The following is a 21,988-nucleotide window of genomic DNA, read 5'->3' as shown; positions in this document are numbered from 1 at the left end:
CTCTGTGTGTGATAGCAGGAAAACACTACCAATTTAATGTCCTTCCATTCGGAGTAACCACGGAGTCGGCCCTCACGATAGTGCTTGATAACATCCGCACTGAGATCGACCAGGGCCACAGCTCCCTGTTAATCCTTTTAGACCTGACAGCCGCCATCGATACCCTGTCTCCCTCAGTTCTTACACCTCGGCTGAGGGAGATAAAGGTAGAGGGTGCAGCCCTGAGCTTATTGGCTTCTTTCTTGGATCAGAGGGAGCAGAGGGTTAGGCTGGGTGAATATCGATCTCCTCCCACTCCTGTGCAATGTGGGGTTCCACAAGGGTCGGCATTAAGTCCGACCCTGTTCAACATCTATGTGGCCCCACTTGCCAGGCTGGTACGATCGTATGGGATGGAGGTAGTCTCCTATGCCGATGACACCCAGATTCTGGTGTCCCTTTCTCACTCGGTGAACACTCCCATTCGTAATTTTAGAAACTTCATGGAGGCGGTCTCTAAGTGGATGATTTACAATTCACTTAAACTGAATGGGGAGAAGACCAAGATTTTGGTTTTCGGCGGAAACACTAACATCTGGACGGCCGAATGGTGGCCCCCCTCGTTGGGAGTTTGCCCTACACCCACTGATTCTGCGAAGAATCTGGGAGTGATGATAGATCCGGCTCTCTCAATGGCACAGCAGGTAAACAGTACAGTCGCTACCTGCTGAGGCATCATGAAAATTCTGGGGAAAATCAAATACCATCTGTCCCCTCAGGCTCGTAAGCAGGTCGTTGTTGCACTTGTTGCTTCGCGACTTGATTACTGTAATGCCCTGTATGCCGGTGCTAATAAAGGACTGGTGCAGCGCCTTCAGACTGTTCAGAATGCGGCGACTAAATTTGTACTGGATGCCCCAAGACTCTCCTCCGCCACGGCCGCCAGGAAAAGCCTGCACTGGCTTCCTATTGAGTCCAGGATTGTTTTTAAGACTCTCTGTTTGACCTATGGGGCGCTTACTGGCAAAGGGGCTGACGGCGTGAGGAAACTGCTACGCCCTTATGTACCGGATAGAGTCCTCCGCTCCTCTACAAAGAGCTTGTTGGTGGCCTCGTGTTCGAAAAAGTAAATTGGGTGGGAGGGCGTTCTCAACAGTAGCCCCCAAGCTGTGGAACAACCTTCTCATAGAAATTAAATCCCAACCGTCGGTCCTCAACTTCCGGAAAACGCTGAAAACATGGCTATTCTCAAAGGCGTATCCGTAGTGCTAGTTACTGCATCATTTTTGATTTCTTTTATTTTAGGCGCCTTGATGCCCTTGGGCTTCGTAGCGCATTATAAGACTTATTTCATTTCATTTCACTGCAGCCAGAGCGTTTGCCAAATGCTTAGCAGTGGTAGCAACGCATTTACGCAGACAAAGCATTCATGTCTTCTGGTATCTAGACGACTGGCTGATCAAAACACGTACACACCTTCTGTGTCGCCAACACACTCAGATTACCATAAACCTTCTTCACCAATTGTGATTCACTATGAACGTCCAAAAGTCCCATCTTCAGCCTCAACAGCTTCAGCCATATCCAGGGGCTGTGGTCAACAGTCAATCAGGTTTAGCCTATCCAAATGCAGCCAGAATTCATAATTTTCAAACACTGCTGCCACAATTTCAAGTACTTAACAGTCCAACTTTCATGTGTATTCTGGAAATGATGGCATCATGCAATGCCATAGTACCTCATGCAAGATGGAACATGCATCCTCTACAAGAATGTTTAGCACAGCAGTGGGACTCAGTCACCATGTCCACTGGAAGATGTTGTGTTGGTAGACAGCTGCACTCATCACTCTCTGCAATGGTGGAACACCCAAAAAGTACTAAAAGGGCAGCCGATTTTTGACCCTGTCCCACAAATCGTGCCAACAGCAGCTTCCTCCCTCGTAGGGTAGAGTGCTCACCTACAAGATCTAGCAGTTCTGGGTTTCTGGGACACCGACACCTGAATCTCCATATCATCTACCAAGAGCTTCAAGCTGTTCACCTAGCGTTGAAAGCATTTCTACCTCACCTTATAAGGTTTTCTTGGTCCCTACGGACAACATGATAGTCATGCACTATGTACCAAAACAGGGAGACACACACGCTCTCTAGAGCGGTCACGCCTCCTTCAGACCGTTCGCCATTGGGCGATAGTTCACGAAACCAATCTGCTAGCGGAACATCTGCAGGCACATACAACTCCACCCCCAAGTCCTTCTCCCATACTTCCACAAATTAGGTTTTCCACAAATAGACCTCTTTGCGACTCCACAGAATGCAAAATGCCCAAACTTCACCTCCAGGTTCCCCCTCCCCTGATACAGAGGCAGTGCACTAAGGATCAGTTGGTCCCAGATATTTGAATATGCTTTTCGTCCCCCCCTCCCCCTCCCCCACCCCCTCACTTCCCATCTTCTGTTTTTGGTTCGGAAGCTCAGACAAACAACTCGCTCTTATTCTGGTAGCTCCCACATGGGCTTGTCAATTTTTGTTCACCATACTGCTCGAACTCTGTTGTACTGCTTGAGAAGCTTCACCTCAACCCAGATCTTCTCACTCAGAACCATGGCGAAATCAGACAGCCAAACCCTTGCGATTTGTCTCCTGAGGTAATGGAACTCTGGTACCTAAATTTGCCAACAGAATTCATGACTATTCTTAAGGAAGCACGTACGCCTACCACTAGAGATTTTATGCAGTCAAGTGGAAAAGGTTTACTTTTTTACAATTGTAACGAAAATATTGATCCATTCAATGCATCTGTACTAAACATTATTTATTACCTTTTGCATTTACAACAGTCCAGCCTTGATTATACTTCCATACGCTTACATCTTGCAGCAGTAGCTGCCTAGCTACAAAATAGGCATCACTTATCATTGTTCCAAGTGGCAGTTATTAAAGCCTTCATGGAAGGCCTTAAAAGATACATACCACCCAGAGGCCCCATTGCACCTGTGCCTGCGTGTTCTCACAAGCCTTATGGGTCCACCCTCTGAACCATTGCACAGTTTCTCCCTCCAAATTCTTTCTTGGAACGTTGCCTTCTTAATTAACATCACTTCACTAAGGCATGTCGGTGAACTCCAGGACCCAACATTAAAAGAGCCCTTTTTCCAACTACTCACGGACAGGGTGGTTCTTCATACCAACCCAAAATTACTCCCAAAAGTAGTTTTCCCCTTTCCACCTTGATCACTTGGTGTAATTACCTGTTTTCTTCCCCCAAACTGATTCTGTGGCTGAAAGAGCTCTTCATACACTAGATGTCAAAAGGGCATTAATGTTTTATATTGCAGAACCCAAGACTTTCGCAAAACTCAACAACTCTTTGTTGCATTAGCACCCCTTATAAAGGGAAGCCCATTTCTAAATCAGGCTTTTCTAGATGGATTGTTACATGTATTCAAACATGCTACATCAAAGCTATAATAACTGTGACTACACCAACTAGAGCACATTCTACTCGCAAAATAGGGGCATCAATGGCTTGCTTCTGCAACAACCCCATAGCTGACATATTAAAAGCAGCTACATCGTCTACATCACACACTTTCACGAAGTACTGTTGTGTGGATGTTCTTGCACACCAACAAGCCAATGTAGGGCAGGAGGTTCTACATACACTTTTAAAACCACTGCAACGTTAGCTGATTAGCCACCACTTTTGGAGGACACTGCTATACAGTTTATGCAAATGATGTGTATCTACACCAACACATGCCTCGATCAGATTATGTTAATTATTCTGTAAGCATCTGTTCTTCACATGTAGTGCTGTAGATTCAATTTTGGGTTAACCGACTATTTCCAGGCAGAAAATTGACAGTTCTGTTTCTCAAGTAAAAGCAACTTTACTCTGAATTCTTAAGTTAAGTTTTATTCTAACTCATAAGGCAATCCAGCGGAGATCCATAAACCGGTAAAATGCTCTTGGAATGCATCTGTGGAATACTCTGGATCTCCCTCATTTCTATAGACTTGACTAATATTAATTCATGATTTCATGACTTGTTCGCAGCTTACACAAATGCTCATATTTTGACCTAAAACATCTGTTCGTCTCAAGGGCTTTAATATTTGTACTCCTCTTCCTTGTGTTTCTCATAAAGCATGCCATATATAGATGATAAAGAATAAATAATAGCGTGTATTGAGAATGTTACATTCAGCGTAGTTTTTTTCATCATCTCCATAAAGCTGATTCATTCAAGTTAGTGTTTTCTTCTCCCACATTTGTCACTTCCACAGACAATGTGATGCAGTATGTGTTTTGTGTCTCTCTGCTCTTTACATTGGCTCTATTCTTATATTTGATTGCTGTATCAATTGCAGATCTGGGACATCAGGCGAAAAGGTTGCATTTTTAGATATAAGGTAAGTGCTGTTAGCATGCAATGAATTATCATGTTCTCGGGCCCTTGCTGGAGAAGGAAATGCTCTTCTTTTTTTTTTATTTTTTTTATTTTTTTTTTAAGTATCTTTTCAGACTAAAGGTGATGTTTATTTTGAGATGTGCTGCTGTCAGAGAGGACATCTCCCCTGATTGGGAAAGAGTTTGAGGTAGAAGATGGACATTCTCTCTGAAGTTTAATATAGGCGGTGATCTTTCTTGGTAGTTGGTGCTCGGTAGGATTCTGACAGGCATAAGTGGGAGTGAAGGGGTTTACACGTCTAGAATTAAATGTTAAAGATATGTCCGCATTGCTGATTTTGTTCTGTTCAATCAAGTTTGTACAGTGTCTGCTTGCTGTTTCCTACTATATTACATAGCCGCTTGCTGTTTCACTGTTTTATTCCTAGTCTCTTTCATTCTCTGTAATGATACTGCACTCTTTTGCTCTGAGTCACTCCCAGCCTTTGTTTCTCATTGTTGCTCAGTCTAAAAAATGAGCCATTGTTCCTGTTCTGTTTATGCCCTATATCTTTTGGCAATTGCTACCAGCCTATTGTAGTGGCCTACGCTAATGCAGTCTTGCTCCTGTACGTGCTCCAGTTTAATATCGTAGACTGTTTTACCCCTTCACTGAAGGTTTTTTGCACTGTCTCACTGTTGCTCCTATTGTATTCAGTTCCTTTGTATATGAGTACAGTATAATGTAGATTGCTCCACTAGAGGCCTAATTATGGGTTACAGTGTTATTTATTGCACCTGATGAATAACAATACCTCATGTTACGTTATTTATCGGGTGTGATAAATAAAACTTATTATGAGTTCATGGGCAATAACATGCGAGTTGTGGTGTTTAACACGCCAAATTCTGCATGATATGGTAAATAGCGTCTGTCCAAACCTGCCGAAATTTTATAATTGTTGAGTTACTTAGTACATCCGTTAATTAACAGATGTGTTAAATACCTTCGAACTCATAATTCCGACCCCTGCATAAACAGGAGTTTGCGCATGGGTTGGAATATTACAAGCAACTCTTAATCCGGCCCTATATAACTAACCAAGTGATTCAGAAGAATATTTCAGTTTTGTAGCTACTTTCTCCTTGTGTCTTATTGGGTAGCTTTTCCTCAGTGTACCTCGGTCTGAAGCCTTTGCCTGATAATTTAGAAGCATATCTCCCCTCCTTTGTGAGTATCTTATAGTAAAAGTCCCATGGTATACTCTGTTTCTTGTTTGTTGATCAAATGTAGTTGCTGTGCATCCCACATTTTCGTTTGCCCCAGCCTTCTAACTTAGAAATTCTTCATAGTTGTGTTTTTTTGCTTTTGTTAGGGGCACACACAACCAGTGCGGTGTCTCCGATTCAGTCCTGATGGAAAATGGTTAGCGTCATGCGCAGATGACCACACTGTGAAGGTATGGGACGCAACTTCTTTCAGACTACTACACCCCTGTATAAGTCTTTAATAATGAGAATTTACAATTTTAATCCCCTCAAGCCATTGCACACAATCTCCCTTTATAAGAAATCAAATTGGTGGCGATCACACCCTTATTCAAGATTCTTTATTTATATGATAATACATAATGCCTCAATGTCAAAAATTAATGCACTATATTGGAACCGTTTTGATATGGTTCCTTGCTGCCAGTTGAGAACTTATTAAGCAAAATGGAAGAATTAGACGTTTTGACCTGCAGGTAACACAAAGATCTCTTCTGTAAAAGCAATTACTCACAAAGCTATATGCATACATGACAAATCTGTGCCCTGCATGTTACAAATTGTATTTTGCACATTAACCTGCTATCATAATTTATGATGAGCAAGTGCATTAATGACCAGAGATATCTTACTGTTAGGCCCAGGAAATTGCTGAGCAGACAAGGTCTTTGCCACAGATGCTTTAACCAATAAGATAGTTTAAAATGCAGTCTGTTTGTGACCACTTAAGTAAGTGTTTCTCTCTAGTACTCTTTGCGTGTATCAGGGTTTACTATCACCATTTTAAATATATGGAAATTTGAATTCTGTCCCCCAAAAGAATGGAATGTTGAATTTGAATAGGTTTTCGTAAAGTATGAAGGGGTATTTTTTTTGGTACTTAGTTTGTTAAAGACACATCCAATGAGAGTGCCACTATATCACTTGCTCTGTTAAACTGAAATTCCCAGTTCATGGCACACTTAAAGCCTTGAGGCTTCAGTGGGTTTACTCACAGATTTCCCTAAGGCAGTCACAATCTTTGAGATTTTACAGCATTAGCAGCAAGATTGGTGATTTATACAACCATGGTAAGATGTTGCTTTGCATGCATGGTAAATGGCTGTAGGAGACACACTTTTGTTTTAGTTTATAAACACAAAGAAAGACAGGGTATGGGGCAATAGTGACTGCACCTATCATGCAATTGGGTTATAGTTAGTCTTGTTCTCAGGGTGCCAGGGATCTGAGGCTCAATACCCCTAAGCCTCCTAGGAAACAATATACTACAATTATTAACAATACAATATGATCCAGCTCTCCAATCAATGCCCATCAAGCTTAATATTGTAACAAAATTTCAAATCCATTCAGCAGGTCTTGTTTCAATTCTCTTTATTCAAAATATTCTTAAAAACGACCGTAGCCAAGGCGTTTCGTCACTAAGGACTTCTTCAGGGCAAGTATAATGTGATGAGTCTTTCTTTATATTCATCAAGATAGGGCACAAGATAAGTCACTCTCTCCCAGATCAACCTCCTTATATATTTCCAAGGATATTTATTTTTAATATCGATGTCCCTATAGGTTGGGGATCCAATTTATGTTGTCTGTCTCTGAGAGGATACATTTCTATCGTAATTTGTGATCGGCTCCCGTCGCATGGTCCAATCGTTTTTCAGTTTAAAGAGCTTTATTGAAGCAAATAAAAACAAAGCTACAGTATTATTTTAAAAAGGTTTCAACGGCGGACTTATGACTCTGCACCTCACACAAGTTTCCTCTGTAAATGGGCCTGTGCACTGATACCCCAACACCAGTCGTTGTGTGGCGCCTCTGTGTTCCAGATCCTGAAAATAGCAGCTACAATGGGGGTACACCAGGCAATGAAGTCCTAGACACTTATGTTTTATCAAACATCTTTATTTCAACTTAGATTTTTCCATAAGTTAATTGTACAAACAGTTCAGCCAACGCGTTTTATTCCCACAAAGAGAACTTTGTCAGGGCCTAATAACTCGAAAGTACAGAATTCTGTGTGAATTAAGTCCAGAGTCGACGATTCAGTGTATTGCGCTGGATGCAAGGGGAAAATTCCCTGGCCTAAGTAACGCCTGAAAACGAAAATCCGTATCCTTAGTCCGTAAATACGAGTCTCAGTAGGCGGTCTACTCCTACCTTTGAAGAGCAAAGGTGAAAGAGGACAGCCCTGATGGGTGCCCCGTTGGATGGTAAAATAAAGAGATTGAAATCCCTTAACAAAAACTGAAGTGGTTGGGGAGGAATATAATAAACTTATAAGAGACAAGATACCGGGACCAAAACCATGGCACTTATGTGCACGCATCATAAAAAGCCAATTAATGCGATCAAAAGCTTCCTCGGCGTCGAGGGTCATGGCTGCAACAGGGGAGGAACTCTTAGATGCAAGATGAATGATATTTTAAAAAGTTCTTGAATTATCTGCCTGCGTTCTTCCTTTAGCAAACCCTGTCTGTTCAGAGCCAATCAAATCAGGAATTACCTGATTTGATTGGCTGATTGAGACAAAGCGGCCAATACCTTAGCAAAACTTTTGCAATCTAAATTGATTAAAGAAATAGGGCGATATTTGTCACAGGATGAGGGATCTTCATCTTTCTTTAGAATTAAACAAATCATGACTTCAAGAAAAGAGCCACAATCTTCATTATGAGAAATAAATTGCTGAACAAGAGATAAAATATAGGGGAGAAGAGTCTGTGAGAAGCAGGAATAGAATTCAGCTGTAAAACCATCGGGGCTGGGAGCCTTATCTTTAGGTGATCGAGCTAAGGCTCATTTAATTTCAGAGAGGGACAGGTCTTTGTCTAATAATGAGCAATCAAGGCAGGAGGAGGAGCGAGGAGGCAGAGATTAAAAAAATGCCTCCAAAGCAGTGTCAGAAAGAGAAGATTCAGGAGTGTATAGGGCCTTATAGAAATCCCTAAAACATTTTAATATCTCCTCATCTTTGAAGTGATTAACACCGTTATCATCAATGATCTTAACTATTTTGGATCTTTGAGATTTGACTTTGAAATAGTTTGCTAGCAGTTTGCCAGCTCTATTACGACCATCATAAATTTTGGAATTAATTTGTAGTAACGTCCCAGAGGCTTTCTCCATTGACTTCTTAATAAAATTCAATTTAGCTTGGACTAATTTCTTAAGAATATCATTATCATTAGACGAAAAATAGGTATGCTGAAGTTGCTTAATGGAAGCTAGTAAGGAAGCTGATTCCTTGAGAAGTTGTTTCTTCCTAACAGCCACATAGTCGATCATAAATCCTCTGGCTGTCGCTTTAAAAGCGTCTAAAATGGTGTGAAAGAGTATGTCTGAACTAGAAAAAGAAAAAATTCTGACAATCCTTGAAGCGCCCAAAGAAAATGGGGGTCATTGAGTAGATAATTATTAAAGCGCTATCTGCGGGGTTTGGTGGGCTAAGAAGGGAGATCTAAATTAATACAGACAGGAGCGTGATCTAAAATAAGTATGGATCCAATTTCAGCATGAATTAGATTAGGGATCAGGTCAGTTCTAAAGAAAATAGTCAATTATAGATGTAGAATTACGTGTGGGAGAATAAAAAGTGAATTCCAAACAGTCCGGATTATATATCCTCCAAGCATCTACCAAGCCTCTCGACCGAATAGTACCCTTAAAGGTTTTTTGCGTTTTATAATGGATATATCAAGAGGTGGATTTCCTGTCAGTAAAGGGATCCATGACCTGATTGCAATCCTCACACACTAAGAGGTTGGAAGCAGAACAGGTGTGGAGAATATGTGACATGGACTGACAATACTGTGAATCAATACCAGTGGCACCATAAATGTTAAGGAGAGAGATAGGGTAACCATTTTTAACTAGATGATGAAGAAGTTATCTGCCATCCGCATCTTTTTCCTCCTTTTCTATAGTAAGGGAAAGGGACTAATGAAATAATGTCACCACTCCATTTTTACTGTCTTTAGCTGGAGAACAATACACATGACCCACTAATTGCATTTTAAGACAGCTAATATTGTTTTCATTAAGATGTGTTTCTTGTAGCATCGCAATTTTACAATGTAATCTAGATAGATGGGTAAGTACCCTTTGTTTCCTGACAGGATTATGCAAACTTTTCACATTCCAGGATAATATGCAAACATTATCAATCATAATGAGAAGGGGAAAACAAAAAGCAACACCATGAGCATTCTCAAATTGGTAAAACAGAGTTCGACATGAGGACATTTTGAGCCAACAAGTAAGAAAATGTGCAGTAAGAACAAATAAAGAAAAAGGATGTTAAAAGCGTAAAAAACAAGAAAAGATAAAGAGATGAAAATGATCTAAAATGATATATTGGGGAAGAAGAAAGGAAAGAGGAGCCACAAGTCAAAGAAAAAGAAGATAACAACATAGTAGAAAAAGGAGAAGAAAAATGAATTTGAACTAAAAAAAAAAAAAGAAAGATAGGAAATAAAGAGACAACATGGAGAGATAGGGACATGGAGAAAGGAAGGCAGACGACAGAAACAGCGAAGTCAAGGAAACACGACAGAGACCACTATAAGGAAAAACAAGAATATAATTAGAGTAGAATATGGAGCGACAATTAAGAAGAAATAAAGAGCGTAGTTACATTTGGATAAATGAATAGCACCAAACACAAACCAAGAGAGACAGGCACATTTAATAGAGGGAATAACACTTACCAACATATGAAGAGGAACTATAAACATTAGGGCTAGGAAGAGAGACGCAGGGAGGTGGGAAACATCAAGGAAGGGTATCTGTGCTAGACAAGAGACACCTGTAGAAAAGAAATTGCAAAAATAAAGACAAAAAAGCAAAAATTGGCGTGGCCAAGATGGCGGAGTGAGAGGACGTTTCTTCTCGATGCTCCCCGGCCCGACTAGGCCCGAGCCCTGAAATATAGCTCTTTCTCCCCCCGCCGGAGCTTAACGGCACGGGGAGAGGCAGAGGAACCTGCAGAGACGACACTGGTTGAGTCCTAGCCTCCGTTTAGCCTCAGGACAGCCCGTCGGACGGTGTTGAAGGTCCGGCCCGAGAAGCGCGGAGAGGAGGAGGCCGACCTCAGAGCACGTCGGGCGGACGCACGCCGCGCCCAGTGCCGCTTGGAGTGAGCGGCCGGAGGAGATACCGCAGCGCCTCGACCGGGAGGTCCTGGGAGCCTAGAGGGACCATCGTATTGGCCCCATGAGAGCAGCAGGCTGCGGCGCTTGAGTCCCGGCATACGCGTCTGGCCGCCCACCGGGAGGACATCGAAGTAGCAAAGGTGCGGACCCGGGGCCTCGCACGGAGCCTTCCCTCCCCAGCCCCTCTGGTGGCGAGACTCCACAACTCAGTGAACACCGAGGCTCACAGTGACACCGGAGTCTTTGGCGGCCCCACAGCTTGTATGGTCGGACGCGGAGCGACTCTCGGCCATTAGCACTATGACGCACGACGAATCTAGCCGAAGGTGGGAGATGGCGGAATCGCTTTGAGGGGCCTCTGTTAACGGCGACGGCCGGAGAGTCCTGCGCATTCCCAGAGGAGTCCACAACGCCTCCCCCTTTGGGAGCGATCGGAGGCAGAAAGAGGGGACAGTCGCAAGTGATACTATCCGGGCCTGGTGGAGGCCGCGACAGACGGAGACTGGCGAGGCCTACAGAAGGAGTGCGCATCCCGCCATGGCGACCGCGTCTGGACCCTAGAGTGACGGACCCAGAGGTGCTGTCCCCAGACGGTGCTTGGTGCAGCTGCCGGTGACGATCGCCGGTCCCTCGTCTGCCGCGGGAAGGGAGACCTGCCCCGCACTCAATCCAAGATGGCGTCGGGCAAAGGCACCAAGCGGGGAGAACGCACTCTCCCTGACATGCTCAGCAGATCCCAGTAAAGAGGAGATAGGGGGCCGTCATCAGCAAGCCCGGCCGGAGGCTCGCAGAGTTCGACTGGAGGGGAACCACCGGTCACCAGATCGTTCCTTGAGTCGCTGTTTGGCACCCTCAGAGACGATTTTCAGGCACTGAAACAGGAAGTGGCGGGCGAGGTTCGGGAGGTACGCAGAGAAGTGGAAGAGATCGGGGAACGAGTGGCACGGTGGAGGGCACAAACCACCGTATCGATGAGGAGTTAGTCCTTCTGCAACAGGAGGTGTTGCGCCTCAGAGAACAGCACCTAGATCTGCAAATGCACAATGAGGACCTTGAGAACCGCTCTCGGCGAAACAATATTTGAGTCTGGGGGGTTCCGTCCTCGGATGAAGGCACAGATGTGACTGGCTACCAGGGAGACCTGTTCCGAGCTATCCTGGGTGAACCGCCTGAATTCCAGGTCCGGATTGACAGAGCGCACCGAGTGGGCCCGCCACGGCGAGCATCAGCACCCCCCCCCCCGACATTCTGGACTTCCTTCCGGACTTCCCACTAAAGGAACGCATCATGGCTGAGGCCCGGAAACAATCTGCGTTCACTTTCCGTGGCCATTCTGTGGGACTGTATCAGGACTTGTCCGCCATTACTTTGCAAAGACGGAAATCATTCAAGATCGCCACAGACTTTCTGAGAGAGCACGAAACACCCTATGCCTGGGGCCACCCCTTCCGCCTCATCTTTAGATGGAACAGCACTATGCATCAACTTAGATCGCTCCAGGACACCTGTGAGGTTCTGGGGATCACGGCAGAGGAGGAAGACACGAACACGCCGAACCGGAGGCGCGGCCCCAGAGACGGTTGGCAGAGGGTGTCACGGAGACGTGGATCGGCCAACCCCAGAAGGCCGGACTCGCCCACCATTAGAGCCAACATGGCGGATGCAGTCTCTGAGGTGGCCAGAAGCAACGCCTCCACCGGTGATGTGGCTCTTACAGCATAATGACGCTCCGGGGGAGAACATCACAGCCTTACTGGAATAGCAGGTTCGGGTCTTAGAGGGCGGGGGGGAGGGGGGAAGTGAGGAAGGGGGTAAGTGGCTGGACGTCCACATTGGTAACTCACCACAGACTTGCCCGAGGGCATGACTGGGACTGATAGTTGTTTGAACTTCGGGGGTTTGTTGGGGGGGTGGGAAGAGGTTGTTTGGTTGTTTGCATGAAGGGTCTGTTGGGGTGTGGAGGGTGTTGGTGGGAGGGGGAGGGGGAGAACGGGCAGCTCGGAAGGCGTGTGGGGGGGGTTGGGGGGAATCACAGGGTCCGTCCAGTGCAACTATGCCACTCGCCACAGCCTTGCTGTGCTTCTATACGTCACCTACACCGCACCCACCTCTCTTAGGCCATGACATACTGCGTCTACCTTGGTCTTACCCACACAGATGACGGCTTTCACGGTAGTTACCCTTAATGTGAAGGGATTGAATAATCCTGTCAAGAGAAGGGCGGTTCTTTCCTTATTGGAGAATACCCAAGCAGACATTTGTCTCCTACAGGAGACACATCTCCTAGCCAGAGACTGCCAGCGGATGCGCTCCCATAAGTTTCCCACTCAACTCTTCTCCTGCAATACTACTAAGACCGCTGGGGTCGCAATTTTGGTATCTAAAAAGTTTAAGGGAGAGATCCTCCATAGGTTTGCTGAGCAGAAGGGTAGACTCCTGGCTTATAGGGTCAAGTACGGGGGACTGATCTTCACTATTGGATCGATGTATAGCCCCAATGAACACCAAGAACGATTCCTACACTCGGTTGTGGTGGATATCACCGCCACACCAGATAGACACGTCATCATAGGGGGAGATCTGAATATGGTCTTCGACTCTGCCCTGGATAGGTCGGTGCAACAGCGCCCGCAGACTGGGGAGATCTCGCAGACGGGTAAACGGCAACTGGAGGACTCAGATCTCCATGACCTTTGGCGTTGCTTACATCCCACCACTCGGGATTATTCCTATTATTCACACGCCCACAAGACCTACGCACGCCTCGACCATCTCCTGGTCTCCAAACCGGTCCGCGACTTAGCCATAGCGTCAACGATAGGGGTTCTCTCTCTGTCGGATCACGCCCCAGTTATAGGAACGTTTCAATTGCCATCGATGCCACCGAGGCGTGGGGTGTGGCGCCTCAGAGATACCTTGCTGCACAGGCAGACGGTGGTAAAGCATATTCAAGACTCAATTCGGGAATACCAGGAGTACAATGATAACGGTGACACTTCCCTAGCAACGCAATGGGCGGCATTGAAAGTGGTGCTCCGAGGGGAATTTATAGCTATCTCCTCAGCTGAGAATCGGGAGCGTCAACGGAAGCGTGAGGAACTCACAGGCAAGGTGCGAGAACTGGAACAGGTTCACCAGAGAACGGGGCTCCCAGAATCTGGAAGCAGCTTAAGGCTGCGAGGAAGCTTCTGGCAGCCTTGGATATGGACAGGGCGGAATATGCTGCATTGCGCCTGAAGCATGAATATTATACAGGTGGGGACCGGTGCAGGAAACTCCTGGCACACAAACTTAGGGAAGCTCACCAGAAGCACTTAGTGAAGGAGCTATCAACACCCTCCGGGGGATCGGCAACGGAAGACGACCAAATAGCTGAAGGCTTCCGCCGATTTTATGCTGACCTCTACAAGGGCGAACCACCGTCAGCACAAGCAGAGGAGGCCTACCTGGCCTCGGTTGACCTTCCCCTCCTCGCTCCGGAGCAAGCAGAATATCTTGAGGGGGACATTCGAGTGGAGGAAGTAATCACAGCCATCTCCAGGCTTAAACATGGGAAGGCCCCGGGCCCTGACGATTATACTTCCCTCTTCTGTAAGACTTTCTGCCCTACGTTGGCCCCGATCCTCACGCGCCTATTTAATTCCTTCTCCGTTCCTGGAGCTATCCCTCCGGATCTGCTCAGGGCTACGGTCTCGGTTATTCCCAAACCGGGGAAGGACCGGACGCAAAGTGTCTCCTACAGGCCAATCTCTCTCTTGAATATTGACCTTAAGTTGTATTTGGGGATTCTGGCGGCCCGTCTGGCGCTTCACCTTCCGGGCCTAGTAGAATCGGATCAAGCCGGGTTCTTTCCGGGGAGGCAAACGGTGGACAACACCAAGAGGGTGGTTCATGTACTGGAGAAAGCCTCCAGGATACCCGGAGAAAGGATGTTACTAGCAGTCGACGCGGAGAAAGCTTTCGACAGGGTGCACTGGCCATATCTAGAGAAAGTTCTAGCGAAAGTAGGTATTGGCGAGAAATTTCGCACTCTGGTGTTTAACTGCTACAAGTTTTCATCAGCAGTGATGCAGGTTAATGGCTGCAGCTCCCATCAATTTGCGATAGAAAGGGGTACCAGACAGGGGTGTCCGTTATCCCCTCTCCTATTCACACTCTACATGGAACCCCTGGCCCAAAGAATACGTCAGAATCCGAATGCTCTGGGAATTAAGATGGGGGAGTACACCCACACTGTCAGTCTGTACGCAGATGATATCATTCTGACATTAGAGCATCCGGGGAGGTCGCTCCCTGCATGCATCGATGAGATGGAAGCCTTTGCCGCCATAGCAGGCTTTAAGATGAATATGGGGAAGTCGGCGGCCCTTGACGTCTCACTCACCACGACCACCAGGACTGACTTGCAGAGGCGATTTCCCATGCACTGGTCGAAAGATCTAGTGCCTTACCTGGGCATTTTTCTGGCACCTACACTACCCGCTATGGTGACTGCGAACTACACTGCCCTAGGTTCTAAAATTAAGGAGGAACTGGGCTGCTGGAGCAAGGGCACATTGTCCTGGCTAGGCAGAATTGCCGCGGTGAAAATGACCATCTTACCGCAGGCGCTCTACCTGTTTCGTGCCCTGCCGCTGCAGCCCCTGAAAGGATGGCTGCTTCAGACTCAGGCGGACATTGCGCGCTTCATATGGCAGGGCCGTAAACCCAGACTCAAGAGGACCTTGGCTACCCTGGCACCCGAGGCGGGGGGACTAGGAATATCGGACCTCCGTAAATATTTTCAAGCGGCCCAGCTAAGGTATCTGGTAGAGTGGAGCAAATGGGAGACCGACAAACCCTGGCTTTTTCAAGACCAGGCAGTGGCGGGCCGAACCATGCAGGAAGTGCCCTTTTTGCGGCAGACACATCGCCCTCCCAATTTATATGCCTCTTATCACACGGGTCCCCATGAGGGTGTGGGATCCCACGAACTTGACTCATACGCTTACCACCTTCCCCTCTCCGTTTACGCCTTTGATCGATAACCCTGAGTTTCGCCCTGGCATGGAACCGGGGGCTTTTGCACGCTGGCGGGCTGCAGGATGCAGAGCACGTTTTCATCTATATGGCCCGAAGGGCATAATTCCGTTCCCAGAGTTCAGGAAAGAATATCGGCTGCCGGAGGTAGAAAGGTTGCGCTATATGCAGGTGCAGCCACAGACACGGGAGTCGGCAGATCGGAAGCTCCTTCCATATGAAAAATGGCTTATAACTCGCACCTCAGACAAAAAACTCATTTCGGACTTGTACAAATCCCTGCAGCCCTCCCCTTTTGACATCTATAACCCGGGTAGGGAACGATGGAAAAGAGAACTGGGGAGATCCTTAAGCCGTAAGGAATGGGACAGCATTGTATATAGGGCCCGACACTCCGCATATCACACTGGTATTACGGAAACATTCACCAAAGTGTCCACATACTGGTATTACACGCCCCAAATCGCAACATTGACGCCACCTGCTGGCGGGCATGCGGGCAATTGGGCACTCTCACTCATGTTTTATGGGAATGCCCGATGCTAACCCCTTACTGGAAAGAGGTCTTAGACTTGATTGACTCCAACTTTGAGATTGAATTGCCTCGCTTTCCAGCATATGTCCTGTTGGGCTTACCCAACGGGCTGATGTATCCTCTGAAGTCTCGTAGGGGGAGGCAAATTGCGATAGCACTGGATTCTGCTGTACAAAATATACTCATTCACTGGCGCACTACCACACTCCCCTCCACCACAGGGTGGTTGCATAGACTATGGCATGTCCTGGGAATGGAAAAATTGTCGCTCATGGTGGCGGGGGAGGTGGAACAATTTAATGATCTATGGGTCTGAGCCATGAGAGCACGGAGCAGAGCGGCGGGAGCAAGGAGCAGAGCGGCAGCGGCAGCAAGGAGAGCTGCCGCAAGCTGTGACTGGGCCGCTTGTCTTCACTGACAAACACCGGGCTGTGGTTGAGGATTCTACAGCTCCCGCCCGCACCCGAGGAGACACAAGGAGTTCCGGGGAGACCCGGGAGCAGAATTCAGGTAGCCGGTATCGGGTTTCGCTGCCTGGTCAGTATGGACAAGAGAACAAAACAGGGTCTTGACTCCTGACCAGCAAGGCTAAGTCAAAACTGAACTATGCTAACAACACGATTGCCAATACTGGACTTACTTGGGTACTAATCGCCAAAGATCTGGTATGAATAAAGCATATCAGTCTGACATTACATTTATTACTACTTTATTTCGGGTCTAGTGTCAATTGTAAATAGTTTCAAGTACTAAGACAAGCACAATACGATTTGGTCTGATTAATTTTTGTTGTCTTCAACATTATAAATGATAATATACATTGCATTATATTATTTAATGAAATGTTTATTGTGACACAGACCTGTACCTCAGAGTTTTTTTGTCTATAGGAATATAAATGGTATGTTTGTGGTGTGAAAGCTTTAGTGTGGATGTACTGTATAGTGATTTATATTGTAAATATTTGTATCTTTTTGTATATTTTGTATATAGTTGTGATATGCACAAGAAATTTCGCTTGAAAAAATAAGTAATCTTCTTTGAAAAACATTGAAATAAAGTAGTAATAAATGTAATGTCAGACTGATATGCTTTATTCATACCAGATCATTGGCGATTAGTACCCAAGTAAGTCCAGTATTGGCAATCGTGTTGTTAGCATTGGTCAGTATGGACAGCATCCTGACCGAGCGAAGAGACAGAGTCAGAGACAGAAACTGTGCCGCAGGAGCCATACTATTGGCCAAATATTGAAAGTCTTGAAAAAGTTGGGCGGGCTTGGTCCTGGGCTACATCTTGCGTCAGCGGTGAAAGAACTCCTATTTGAACGGAGGCTGACCTGAGACCTGGAGGCCTGAGATCAGAGTCCAAAGCAACTGGATGCTTTTTTGCCACCTTATGTCACCTGTTGTCACCATATGTACTTTATGTTTACCTCACAATATCTATGTTCCTTTAATTTGTGCACAGAAAAAGTTAATAGCAGTAGTGGACCCTGACTAGTAGCCACTAGTAGTAGCTAGCACCTCTCTGGGGGAACACTGTTTGAAAGGAAAATTTGCTTGCATACAGACTACCGCAGTACCTTTTTGCAGCGCCCTTTGTCCCCTCTGTCGTATGATCTGGTGATTAATGACTATGGAACCTTATCTGTAATTGCCTTATTTTTTGTTATTTGTTTTATCTGTTTTTATATTTATAGTCACTTTTGGTGTAACGCTCTATCCTTTGTCCCTTGATCCCTCTGTTATATCTGTCCTTAGTGCACCCTTTTTACAGCGCTTAAATAAAATGACAGCAAAAAAACTAAGGTCAGGACGATTACTTGTGGGTAGAACATGTGCAAAAACTAAATCAAATCCCTTACGAAACAAGGATGTCTCTGGCATGCTGTTGAAAAGAAAATGTCATCTATTTAGTCTATGGGAAAGGATAAAGGAAAAAAATCCCCAAGTTGGATCAAATACCGTAACTATTGGGAACGGAGGAGAAAATGTGATTGGGAATGGAAACAATGGCGAAATGGTAAATATTGTTATTAAGGTCCCTGATATGGTTGAGGTTGTAGAATCATATACTACCGGTAGTAAGCACGAAGGAGGAGAATCCTGAGAATCCCAGAGGCATCCAGTATGGTGCCCTGGGGATCTAATTGGCTCTCCAGTCCCCCAGGTATCCTCTGGGCCTACTCTTAAAACAGTAGATGTAATTCTACACAGAACTCCACACACACCCCACAGAATCATTGAAGAGCCCCGTGGTCCCTATCCAGTAGAGAATGTCCAAATTAAAGATTTTACTCTCCCATATCTTGATTTAGAACTCTGCAGGACGTATATTTCTTGTGATACTAGCAAGATTATAGAATTAGCATATACTCCAGGAATAACCGTTTCTATAGGGCTAAAATTATTCAGCAGTACTCCATCTAATAAATCAAGTTATTCTCTTATGCACTCACACCTCTCTATGAGCCCTGATCTAAATATCAGCGATACCCAACCCAGTCAAGTTATCAGGAAGGATATTTCTGATGGATACATCTGACAGTGGATTCCTCACCTTGGGAATATCCTCCTTCGTCAGCAACATTCGGAAATTCTTTTTGTAGCTTTGCGCCGGCATGGACAACGTCACAGAAGCACGGCAACGCGCGCGGCTCCGCTGACGTCACCAACTCCATAATAGGCCCATGTAGGCGTGATGACATCAGTTCCCTTTTTTCTGCGTCGTCGACGCTAACGGTTTTCAAGGGATCCTCTGTAGCTTTGATAGTAACTTTGTTACTGTTTATTGGGTTTCGTGTTTCTCGTATCGCTTTCTCCAGTCGGTATGTCATCGAAGAAGACCGGATTTAAACCGTGTGGTGAATGCGGGAAAATGATGTCGATCACGGACCCGCATGAAGACTGCGTTTGGTGCCTGAGCTGAGACCATGATGTTCAAGGGTGTCCATCCTGTAGGAAAATGAATCCCAAGGCCCTTCGTGAGAGAGAGGCGAAGCTCCTGGTTACCAAGATGAAAGGTAAAAAGACAGGAAGAGCTCGAGGTCGCGATCGAGGAGGTTGAGGTCTCGTTCGAAGTCGCCCTCGAGGTAGTCATCGGGACATGCTTCCAGGTCGACTAAAAAGAAGCATAAGAAGAGGAAGCACGGTTCTCGACACCATTCTGGGAAGGATTCGGATTCAAGACCGAAGTCGCCGGTGAGAAGACATCGTAAGGATGATGTATTTCCTTCCCCAGAGGTTCTGGATCCGGAAGGTGGAGCTACGCCCATGGAGTCGCTGAAGCATTCACCAGCTCCGGTGTCAAATCCCTCTCCGGCGCCGTCTCGATCTCCAGCTCGAGAGGAGGAAGAGGCTCCACTGCCTGAGGGTTCGACTACTCTGGCTCACCAACCTGAAGATGAGGCGAATCCGGTGCTTCCTCGAGAGCAGCCTGTGGGTTCATACCCTCCTTTTCTTGGCCCAGGGCAAGACCCTAAGCTGTTTTTAAATGCTATGTATGGTGTCTATACAAGAGCCTTGTACCCCTCTGGAGCACCTTCTGGTCCCATGGGTCCGATGGCATTTAACCTGGGAGTCCCCCAGTCTTGTGCTCCGGTGCCGTTCATGCCATTTATGCCGGCTCCGACACCGCCTTGGCATTTCTCGGCGCCGCCGAAGCCTTCGACGTCGATGCCTTTGTCATCGGCACCGGTTTTGGTCCGACCTCGAAAACAGCCGCTTGGTCCACCGGCTCCGAGCTAGATGCCGGCTCCGGCTCTGTCGGAGCCAATTCCGGATCCACCGACGCCGTTCCCGAAGGAGAGGTCGAGGCGTGAGGCTCAGCGACTTCTGGAGGAGCAAAGATACCGTGAAGCCGAGATGGAAGAGGGTGAGCTGCAGGAATCAGAGGATTTCTTTGATGACTTAAGGGAGGCTAGTGGACTGGAACTGTCTCCGGATTGGGAGTTAGCCTCCATCATGGATGCCCCTTCTAAAGATGTGGCTCCATATCACGTAGTCATCAGGAAGGCGGCGGATCTTTTGAATTTAACTCTACCTACTGTAGAGTACAAGGCGAATATTTTGGCAGAAGTCCTACACTCCATCTTCTGTTGTAGAGCCCATGCTTCCTTTCAATGAGGCTTTGACGGAACCAATCTTAGAGGTGTGGAATAGACCTCTTACAGCTCCTGCTGTTTCAAAAGCTGTTGCAAGAAGATGCAGGGTGGCTCCTGGTGACCCAGACTTTTTATCTTCGCATCCTTTGACGGAGAGTTTGGTGGTACAGGCTGCCTGCTCCAAGAAATCCTCAGGTGCTTTCCCTCAGGTGCCTGGGGACAAGGAATCTAAAAAGCAGGACCAAGCCGCAAAGAAAGTCTTCATCGGCGAGTATGGCTCTCAAGTCAATAAATGCTTCATGCCTCTTGGGGCGTTATATTCATGCTTTGATGGATTCTGTGAAACAGCTGGTTCCTCAAATTCCAGAGGAGGACAGATATTTTTTTAACAAGGTGCTTGTTGACACTGAAGCTACTGCTCGGCAGGGCATCCAGAGTGGGTTGGACACAGCTGATTCAGTGGTGAGAGTAATGGGATCTTCAGTTGCCACCAGAAGAGCGGCCTGGTTGAAGTCCTCGGGATTCTCTGCGGATGTTCAGGCTGACTTAATGGATCTACCTTTTGATGGCTCGGGCCTTTTCGGAAAAAAGGCTGATGCTGCGTTGGAGAGATTCAAAGACAGCAGAGCTACGGCCAGATCCTTGGGTTTACAATCCAGGGGAACTGTTGGCAAAAGGTATAGGGGGTTTGGGAGGTCCTCCTTTCGTCTCTACAAACCGAGGCAACAGCAGCAACAACAGCAAAATCCACTGTATAAGTCATACAGGGGCAAACAAAGAGCTCGTCCTCGAGGACGTCAAGCATCCTCCTCCTCCTCCTCTTCCTCTCCCCGCCCGACATCAGCTAAGCAGCTCTAGATCCGCCATTCCGGATCATGCGGGTCCTGTGGGGGGTCGGCTTACCTATTTTCTACGAGATTGAGAACCCAAAGGTCCGATGTGACCGATTCCCAATCTCCTGGAGAATGGGTATGCTCGTCCCTTCCGGGATTTCCCTCCGAATTACCCTCCTTGCCAAGGGTTTTGCTCGGAGGACCACCTGCTACTCCTGCTGGAAGAAGTCCTGGCGTTACTGAGAAAAGGTGCGATAGAGGTGGTTCCGGAGCAGGAAAGGGGTCAGGGATGCTACTCCCGGTATTTTCTGATTCCCTAGAAGGATGGCAGACTTCGTCCAATCCTGGATCTCAGGGTCTTGAACCTCTTTCTGAAGCAGGAGAAGTTCAAGATGCTCACCCTTGCGCAGGTTCTTTAAGCGCTGCTGGAAGAAGACTGGAGGGTGTCGATCGACTTGCAGGATGCATATTTCCACATCCCCATTCTGAAGTTGCACAGAAAGTATCTCCGTTTTACAGTGGGATCGCAGCATTTCCAGTTTGCGGTTCTTCCGTTTGGTCTTACTACTGCGCCTCGAGTCTTCACCAAGGCGATGGCCGTGGTGGCGGCACATCTCAGAAGATCAGGGATACCAGTTTTCCCTTATCTGGACGATTGGCTAATCAACGCAGAATCCCCAGAGAAGGTGCTCCATCATCTGCA

General features: G+C 46.7%; 1 protein-coding gene across 3 annotated transcripts in view; it reads left to right on the top strand.

The window, feature by feature from the left end:
- KATNB1 (katanin regulatory subunit B1) overlaps positions 1 to 21,988 on the top strand; it is a 633,244-nt gene that overhangs the window by 143,416 nt on the left and 467,840 nt on the right. For all 3 annotated transcript variants that reach the window (XM_086945006.1, XM_086945005.1, XM_086945004.1), the window contains exons 8-9: positions 4,356 to 4,397; positions 5,751 to 5,834. In XM_086945006.1, the coding sequence (XP_086801132.1) occupies positions 4,356 to 4,397; positions 5,751 to 5,834 (126 nt within the window). The remainder of the gene's footprint in view (positions 1 to 4,355; positions 4,398 to 5,750; positions 5,835 to 21,988) is intronic.

The sequence above is a fragment of the Lissotriton vulgaris genome, chromosome 12 (assembly GCF_964263255.1).
Source record: "Lissotriton vulgaris chromosome 12, aLisVul1.2, whole genome shotgun sequence".
Taxonomy (NCBI): domain Eukaryota; kingdom Metazoa; phylum Chordata; class Amphibia; order Caudata; family Salamandridae; genus Lissotriton; species Lissotriton vulgaris.
Note: the sequence above shows the minus strand (reverse complement) of the source record. Positions and strands in the feature narration are given on the sequence as shown.